The following is an 8,996-nucleotide window of genomic DNA, read 5'->3' on the forward strand; positions in this document are numbered from 1 at the left end:
CCGGCGGAGCTCGGCCATATACTCTTCATCGGTGTGTGCCACTTCAAGCCACTCGAAGGCCTCCTGGTTATCCCGCAGATCACGGGGTGACCACATGAGGGTCAATGTTGGCGAACGTCGAGACCTCGCGGCTGCCAATGGGGAATTTAATCTTCTCCCGGTTGTTGTAGAGGGCCAAGTCCTTCTTGTCATACGCCCTAGCCGCCAACTCAGCCAATTGGAAGGATCCCAGCTAGTACCAGATGCGGGTGTCCGTGACCTTTATTTCAGACATTCATGTCCCCCTCGGCCGTTGCCGCACGCCATGGTACATCTTCTTCTTCGATGGCATTAGGTCGGCAAAGGAGTGGGAGGTAAGGTGCCGCAACGTCCTCAACCTCGAGTCGGCTGCACACCACTGCGTGGATCTACGCTTCAAATCGGCGGCGGCGACCTCCATCGGCTAGATCCAGCAATTTCGGGGTGTCTGCGGCCGATTGGAAGCATGGGCGGAGGTGTGGGATGGTTGCAGTGCGGGCCAGAGGGCCGACGGGTGATTTTGGGTGGATTTGTGCGTCGGTAGTGCGGGTGAGAGAGAGGAGCAGTGCGGGGAGGGCATATTTTTTTCCGGAGAAGATGCACTGCTCGAGTAAATATAAGGGGTGGCTACGGCGATGAGTAAAATGTTTACTCCACTAAAGTGGATAAGGGATTGGCTAGGTGCCGTTTTACATCTCAAAATCACAATTTTACTCCTCTAGAGCCTTTTAGTGGATCGTCTAGAGATGCTCTTACATCATAAGATAATAATGTCGAGGGGAAGGAAAAAAAATTCAATTACCTCAACGATATATATAAGTATTTTTTTTGTAGGAATGATATACGTAAGTATTAACCCCTGAAGAATCACACATAGACAAAAGGTATGTAAATAATTGGACAGGAAACTTTAGGACAATCTATTTCCAGCAAGAGTTTCCGGAGTCAAGTATAAGAGTTCTACTTGCATGTTGCATACATACCCAAATCAACAACACTACTAAGTAATAGCAAAAATTGTGCAAAGAAAGAAAACAAGCATGTGTGGTCAAAGAAACAATAGTTGCAGGGATGGTTCTAAATTCAAGCATGTGATTTCCACGAGTCGGGATACTATTAAAACATATTGTGTGTTTCAAAACAACTGATTAATTGAACATATCCATTGTTTTGGAAACTAACATCAGTAAGGGATTGGAGATCTCTTGAACTTGTTGCCATTTACAGGCTGAAAACGTCCACTATATTTTTTAACTATTTAATTTTTGGCAGACCTGTTTAAAGCCGCTCCCACTGGGAGTCAAACACAGGACGTACAGTGCTACTAAGGTCGCAGCAACTAGGGTACATGCCTGTTGGCAAATGTCCACTGTATTCCAGGCCGTGTTGAACAAAAGTTAGGTAATCAGACACAGCACGCAGACAAAAACAAACCGGCTTTAGGCATATAAAATATATAGTCTAGCTCAGGGTGGGTAGCAGCTCGGTAGCTTCACCATTTTCAACATGGTGGTATGCGAGATAATGGTTCACTTAAGGCAAGTGTTGAAATTCATTAAATATATGCAAACATCCAATGAAACGAGCAGCGTAAATTTAGATATTGATCCATGCTCATCCAGTTGACAGATTACGTAATTATACTGTGATTTTTCCCTTACTAGTTTTGAACATTGTAATAGGGAGGCGAATAAGGTCGCTCATGAACTTGCTAGGTTAGCGAAATTTTCAGATAGTAGGGACTGGTTTGAGGAGCCTTTAGATGAGATTGTACCTTTTATTGTAGACGATGTAACAATTATTTCTAATTAATAAAGTTTTATCTTAAAAAAGAGTTAATTTGATATACTCCATGTAGTCGCCTGCTCCGGGCATCATGTCCTCTCGGGCTCCTGGATGAGTGCATGAGTCCCTCATCTAGACCATCACAGGTGCATGTCGATGAGGTTTGCCGGAACTATAGGGTTTGAGAGGGAGAAGCGAGTGGTGCGGTGCGTGGATCTTTTATTCACTCGAGCGGTAGCTAGTCATAGGAGGGGAGGCAGTGGTGGCGTTGATAGCGGAGGATGGGCGAGGCAAAGGCAACCTCCTCGTCGTTGGCAGAGTAATGGACAAGGAGGAATAAGGTGGGTTGGGGAAAGACTCCAGGACGCAAGCGACGACGCACACCGAACGAGAAGGTGGATGGGATCAAAGAGTGACGAATGGGTGCGTTGGTGGTGTGTGGTGATTCACAGTGGAGGCACCGCAGAGGCCATGGAGGAACCCTAGCGACACTAGCGTGAGGAAAACCGAACATCATGGGAAGAGAGGTTACTCAAGAGGACGGGCTCGTGGGGGAGAGAGTGTGCCTATTTCTATTTCTATCAGTCAGTCTTTCTCTTTTCTCCACTACTGATTTTTTTTCCTGTTGTGTGGACTCAAAGAGGGAGAAATCGATGGGCGAGGGGGAGGTAACGAAGGAACGACTATGGATTACCCTACAATAGTAGAGATTTGGTTGGTTGTTTAGATGCATTTTGGTGTGTGCCTTAGTCATCGGTTGTTATATTTTTGGGAAGATGTCGTGGATGACCATTATTTGGGATCTGACCGGCCCCATGTTATCAAAGTGGAAGTTAGCAAGTGTGACTGTGACATTTGTTACCATGTCGGCCACCGGTGCGCGGTCCTATTGAGATCAATTTCAAATGGACTAAATCAACAACATATTTATTCGTGCCAAATATTACTAAAGCAGTGACAAGTAATATGGATATGAGGGAGTACAAAATTTGTGGTTTTACAATAAAAACCTAGATGTTGTGTTAAGTTTTCAGTGTTTCACTAACATTTTGGTTTGGTGTGATTAGCTGGTCAAAAAATAAAACCTAATTAAATTGCTGTAAAAAAAAACCCACCACCTCTTTGCCCTCCCTTTCTCTGTTCTTCTTGAAGCTGGCGGCACACACATCGACCTTTCCCGATCCCCATACCCGGTGCAGGAAACCCTACGTCAGTCACCTCCACATCTCCATCAGTGACAGCTTTATCACCGGAAAAAGAAAAGAGAACCAGTAAAACTGGGATAGAAAACACAGAAAAAAGGAAAATAAATAAAAACCAAATGAAGAACCTTATAAAAAACTTCTCTAAACCAATGGGAAATGAAAGAAGTCACGCACTGGACCGACCCAATAGCACAGGGGGTGCGTATTTGGTACCACGTCAAATAAGGAGACCTCCTATTCGGCGCTTCAGGCGCTAAAAAGAGAAATCGGCGCTCACTAGACTAGTTCTTGGACCGTGGCCTAATTCCCTCTCCCCCCCTCTCGCCAGCTTTGTTTTTCTTCTTTCCTTATTCTTGTTGCACTGACATAATTCGTGCAAGAAAAAAATCATGAACTTGAAGAACAAGGCAATTTTGAAAAAAAGGTTTGAAAAACCGGTTGACCGTTCGCCATCAAAAACTTAAAAATATGTTTTTGAAAAAATCCGGAATTTGAAGAACAAGCAAAGTTCACATTTTTTTCAAAAAAATAAAAACCGAAAAAAGGTGAAAAGACCTGGTCCAGAAAAAACATAAACAAAAAAGAAAAATCCTACTGGTAAGCTTCCAGAAGGTTCGCAAAACCAGCTAGGATACTTCCAGAAGCTTCCCAAAACCAGAACGAAATCCCGTTGATCCATATATGGGTTGGCCCATTTGCTAGTGACGAGGGATCGGGCATGGGCGCCAGTCAGCAGAATAGTCTGTAACTAGCACCTATAGCGCCGAATAGGAAATGCGTCAGAAAAGAGGGCAATCACAAGGTGGAGCCGCCAGGGCTGGCCCATTTCAAGTTAGTGACAGAACTAGCGTATGAAGAATTTTTTTCATGTCCGTTGTATTTTCTGCATTGTTTTAGTTTTCTTAGTTTTTTATCAGGTTTTGATTTTTTTTCTATTTTCAAAAACAGGAAAAAGGTTATATTTTAGAATAGGAGAACAGTTTCTGTAAAACGTGAGCGCTTTTTAAACACGAACATCTTTTGAAATTCTTTAACATTTTTTAAAATGCAAACATTTAAGAAATTGTGGACATTTTATAAACATGAACATTTCAGAAAATTCTATTTTTTTTAAATTCTGAACACCTTTTCAATTTTGAACCTTTGTTAAAAGGAAAAAATACATAAAAGAAAACAACAGAGAAAAAATAGACTAGTAGTTTTTAGAAGGTTTCCAAAACCAGATCATTCTGTACACTGGCTATCGCTCAGTGGGCTACTCCATTATGCTCGTTCGCTCGATTTCCCCTATGTGATTGCATGTGGTAGAGTGCGACAAATAGGAAATGCCATCCACCAGTCCGATGTTAGAAACATGATAGGGAGAATCAAGGTTAGTGTTTCGTTGTTGGTTTTTTAGTGGAAGTTGAATGGATTTGAGCCAAAATTGCGATTTCAAAATTATTGGTAGGTTGTTTAGATGCATGTTGGCGGGCCTTAGTCCTCGACTCTCATGTTTTCTCAAGGATGTCAGTGACGACTATTTTTTGGGATCCGATCGGTCCTATGTTACCGAAGTGGAAGGTAACAAGTGTGGCCTTTTTCTTTTTGCCACATGGGCCCTTACAGATGGCCTATCAATTCAAACGGGCTTAAGCAGCAATTTTGTACCCCGGTCATATATTAATATAGAATGTCTGGTATTTTACACTAAAAACATGGATGTTGTGTTAAGTCATGGGTTTCACTAACATTTTGGCGTTTTGTAATTAGCTTGTCAAAGAATAAAAGGGGTGTGCTACGCGTCGGCTGGCGGGTCATTTTAAAAGATCAGCGGCATTGCGAGCCGTCCGGTCTAGATTGCTCAGCATACGATTCCTGTTTGCAACAAGAGTATTGTTTCAAAAGCAACGGTGACGATTGCAACAAGTGTTTTGTTTTCAGAAACATGAATGACTATTGCAACAAGAGTTTTATTTCAGGAAAACTGATCGTTGCAAAAAGCATCTCTGCGTATGCTCCCTCTTTGCAATAACAACATTGTTTCAGAAACACCGTTGACTATTGCAACAAGAGGTTTGTTTTAGAAACATGCCACTCAGGGATGGGACGGATCGAGCAGGGAGGGCTCGCCCAACAGTGACAACACTGACGGGAAGTCGTGCTCTGCGCCACACGTCGCTGGAATGACGACCGGGCCGCACGGATCTCATGCACATTTGCCGAGTGGCGACAAAGAGAAAAAGAAGGAACAAAAGTAGGGTGGCGAGCCCTTCCTTGGCGGTGAATGATGACTGCCACAGCTAGCCGGCGGCGAGCACGGGCGCGCGCATGACACTCGCAAGCATCTCCCTTGCGTTGTTTATTCGGGACGAAAAGATTCAGAGAGATGTGGATAAGGTAGATGAAGGCGTGCCATTCCAAAAGACGTGATGATGGGGTCCATAGGGGACGCGTGTCGCACAACCGAGGTGGCCGACATGTGGGTGATTATCAACGGGCTGATGGTAAGCATTTTCCAAAATTAAAACCTAAATGACCCTAAAAAGTAAAAACCCTAAACCCGAGAAACCCTTCCCCAGTCCCCACCACCCAACCTCTCTCTCTTCTCCCTTGTCTGTTCTTCTCGAAGCTGGCGGCGCACACATCGACCTCTCCTGATCTCCATCCCAGGTACAGGAACCCTAGTCAGTCACCACCACATCTCTCCCGTTCTCAGGTCTCGCCGTGCCCCCTTCATCCCCGAGCTCTCTCCTCTCTCCCTCTGCTTTCCCCACCGCGCGCCTCACCCAGCCGACGCCTCCCCCTTCACTGGTCCGGCCCCTACCGCGCTTGCTTTGCGTCTCACCGGCTCCGCGGGAGACGCCGGCCCCCTCATCCGCCTGCTCGTCGCCACTTCCCACCTGTCGACCGCTGGTGGCCTAGCTAGTCATCACTGTATAAACAAAGGCAAACCTCTCAAGATAGATGGCTGAGCGACGGATCACGTCCGCCATTATAGCTGAAGAAGAAACAAGGACACATGTGATCAAGATAGATGGGTACTCAAGAATCAAGGAGTTGCTCAAGGATGGCAAGTATACAACATCTATCCCTTTCATTGCCGGAGATCATAACTGGGCCGTGAGGTATTTCCCAAACGGTAACAGCTACGCACATGATTACGAACCTGGGTACGTATCTGTTTATCTGCTTCTTGATTCAGCTGGTGCCAAAGATGTGAAGGCAAAGTTCACCTTCAGTGTTCTTGACAAGGGCGGAGAACCAGTGCCTTCATACATAAAAACTGTGGCACCACATATCTTCCCAAGCAAAGGTTCAGATTGGGGTTTTGCTAATTTTGTCAAGCAGAAGGATTTGGAGGGATCAGTTCATCTAAACAGTTTCAGAATCAGGTGCGATGTCACTATTGTGAAGATCCGCAGCGAAGAGACGCATGCAATTCAGTTTGTTGTGGTTCCTCCAAGCAACTTGCATCGGCAGCTCGGTGGCCTGCTGAATAGCAACGATGCGGCAGACGTGGCCTTTCGAGTCGGTGGCGAGATATTCTCGGCCCATAGGTCCGTGCTCGCTGCTCGTTCACCGGTCTTCAAGGCGGAGCTCTTTGGTGCCATGAGGGAGAAATCTGGCGAGCCGATCGAAATTCATGATATAGAAGCTGATGTGTTCAAGTCCTTGCTCCATTTCATCTACACGGACTCACTCCCTGAGAGCACTCATCAAGGTGCAACACAGGAAGATGTAGTGACAGCTAGCCATCTGCTTGTAGCGGCGGACAGGTACGACATCGAGAGGCTGAAGCTGATATGCGAGGATAAATTGTGCAATCATATTGACCCCAACATGGTTGCGACTAGTTTGGCTCTTGCCGAGCAGCATAACTGCCATGGACTCAAAGAGGCTTGCTTTGGGTTCCTTGCTTCTCCTTCAAATTTGGAGGCAATGATCTCAAGTGATGGTTACCAACATCTCAAAAGCAGTTGCCCATCTGTTCTCAAAGAGCTCATTGCTAGACTCTTGCCTGCTGAACTGATGGCAGCCAAGGATATTGTCAGGTCAATTTGACCAGTACCTTGCATGTGTTGGTACTGATTATCTATTTTGTATCTATTTTGCGTGTATCGGTCTGCCCTCAGAGAGCTGATTGTCAGACTCTTGCCTGTTGAGCTGACAGCAGCCAAGGATATTTATCAGGACAATTTTATTAGTACTTGCGTGTGGGACTATTGATCATATCTCAAGTAAACTTTGCGTATATTTTGCTAGTTTGCCGTGTCAAACAGAAATGCTATCAATCTATATCTATTTAGGCAGATACAACTGGTACTTTTGGGTCCTGCATTAATTCTGTGTTTTCTGTATGCATTGCGTATACACTACGATTGGTCAGTGTGGAGACGAGTCTGCTTTTGCCTGCTATATCTTGTATTTTGATTGCAATCCTTTTAGTTATTCTTTGCATGCTTGTACAAACCAGCCTGACTATATCATGCTTCCGAAGTGAAAAAGATCACCTCTCTCTGTTTTTCAAGTATGGCATGGCAGTTTTGCTTGATTGAAGTGATCTACACCTTTCTTAGCTTATGTTGCTCTTCATTTGTTGAATGATCCCAAATAGCCATGAGCCGAGCTAAACCATGTCGCCATGTAGGGAAGCAAATCCTGTTAGGTAAGGGCATATTTGTTGATTCAAAAGATTTTTAGAGGATTTTAACCATTAGAAAGTTGTCCTATATGGACTGTTTGATTCTTCTAATTGCAAATCATTTATTTTCTTATGATTCATTTGTGCGAGGTTCAGTAGATTTTTTTTTCATTTAAGAATACTATTTCTTCTTCTTCATAATCATACAACCATTCAATCATGTTGTAGTATTGATGGACAAATCAAGTGAACTCAGGATACTACTATGGTTTGGCAGATATTGTTCGACCGTACTTGAGAAACACCCGATCGAGTGCCATTAACTTGCCTAGGATGCGTGTTTTTGGACCTAGCTAGATCATTGGCTACTATTGCTGTCTTTGTTATCTCTAGGGTTACTAGTTTCGAGCGCCCAGTGTCTGGTTGAATCCCGGACTGTCCGAATGTGTAAAAGCATCCAGCGGTTCTGACCATTGGAAAAGTTCATCCAAACCAACCCATTTTTCTGCACGTTCAAATCAGCCAAATGGCTGTTTTTTTTTGGAAGTTAGCTATACTTCCTTGTTTCTCCCTCTCGAATCAATCTATTGTATGAGTTGCATTGAGTGAGATTTGAGGGGAGATTTAGTGCAGAAGTGCATTATGATTTGTTGCATTGGTTTAAGCTCTCATTGTCAATTTGTTCGAGTAAGAGTCCAAGAGTTTGTTACTCTTAGAGATCCCCACGTCCTAGACAGCTCTCAACTCGGTGATCTCTTCGTGAATCGAGGGGTCTTTGAGAGGCTCGAGTTGCTTTATGAAGTGGTTGTGGAGCTTGCCATGTCTGTGGTGGAGGAAGAAACTATCATAGTGGATTAAGAGGCCTATGAGAGAGAGACAACCCGTGGCAATTGAATGGAGAGGAGAATATTGATGGATACTTGAACCATAGAAAAAACATTGGTCGTATCTTACTTTATTTACATTCCGCAATTCATACTTACCACTATTGATATATCTAATGTAGATTTTGAATTGCTTGCTTCTACTCCCTCTGTCCCATAATACAAGAGTGTCTTTGGGACAGAGGGAGTATTATTTAGTTACAAATTTCCTTAGCCATAAGTTCATGAAAGTATAATTTTGTGTCTGCAGTAGTGGGGGCTTGGTGGAGGAAGAGATTTACCGAGTCTGGTGTGTTAGAGTTAAACACGAAATGTGTGCGGTACGTGCACGTGGCCAAGTAGGAATAGGAATATATGTACAAGTAGGTTGCTTGCATGTACCGAGTAGGATTAGGATTAGCAGACCGAGTAGTTGCTCACATAGCTATCCTGTGCTATATATACATGTAGCCGGCACCCTTGTACACAGATCGTGAGTTG

The 8,996-nt window shown here is 44.2% G+C and overlaps 1 protein-coding gene across 1 annotated transcript; it reads left to right on the plus strand.

The window, feature by feature from the left end:
- Positions 1-5,954: 5,954 nt before the first annotated feature.
- LOC109759664 (BTB/POZ and MATH domain-containing protein 2-like) lies at positions 5,955-8,563 on the plus strand. Its single transcript, XM_020318485.2, has 2 exons — positions 5,955-6,945; positions 8,321-8,563. Exons 1-2 carry the CDS (start codon positions 5,955-5,957, stop codon positions 8,488-8,490), a joined length of 1,161 nt encoding a protein of 386 aa, XP_020174074.2. The 3' UTR covers positions 8,491-8,563.
- The last annotated feature ends 433 nt before the right edge of the window (positions 8,564-8,996 follow it).

The sequence above is a fragment of the Aegilops tauschii genome, chromosome 5 (assembly GCF_002575655.3).
Source record: "Aegilops tauschii subsp. strangulata cultivar AL8/78 chromosome 5, Aet v6.0, whole genome shotgun sequence".
NCBI classification, from domain to species: domain Eukaryota; kingdom Viridiplantae; phylum Streptophyta; class Magnoliopsida; order Poales; family Poaceae; genus Aegilops; species Aegilops tauschii.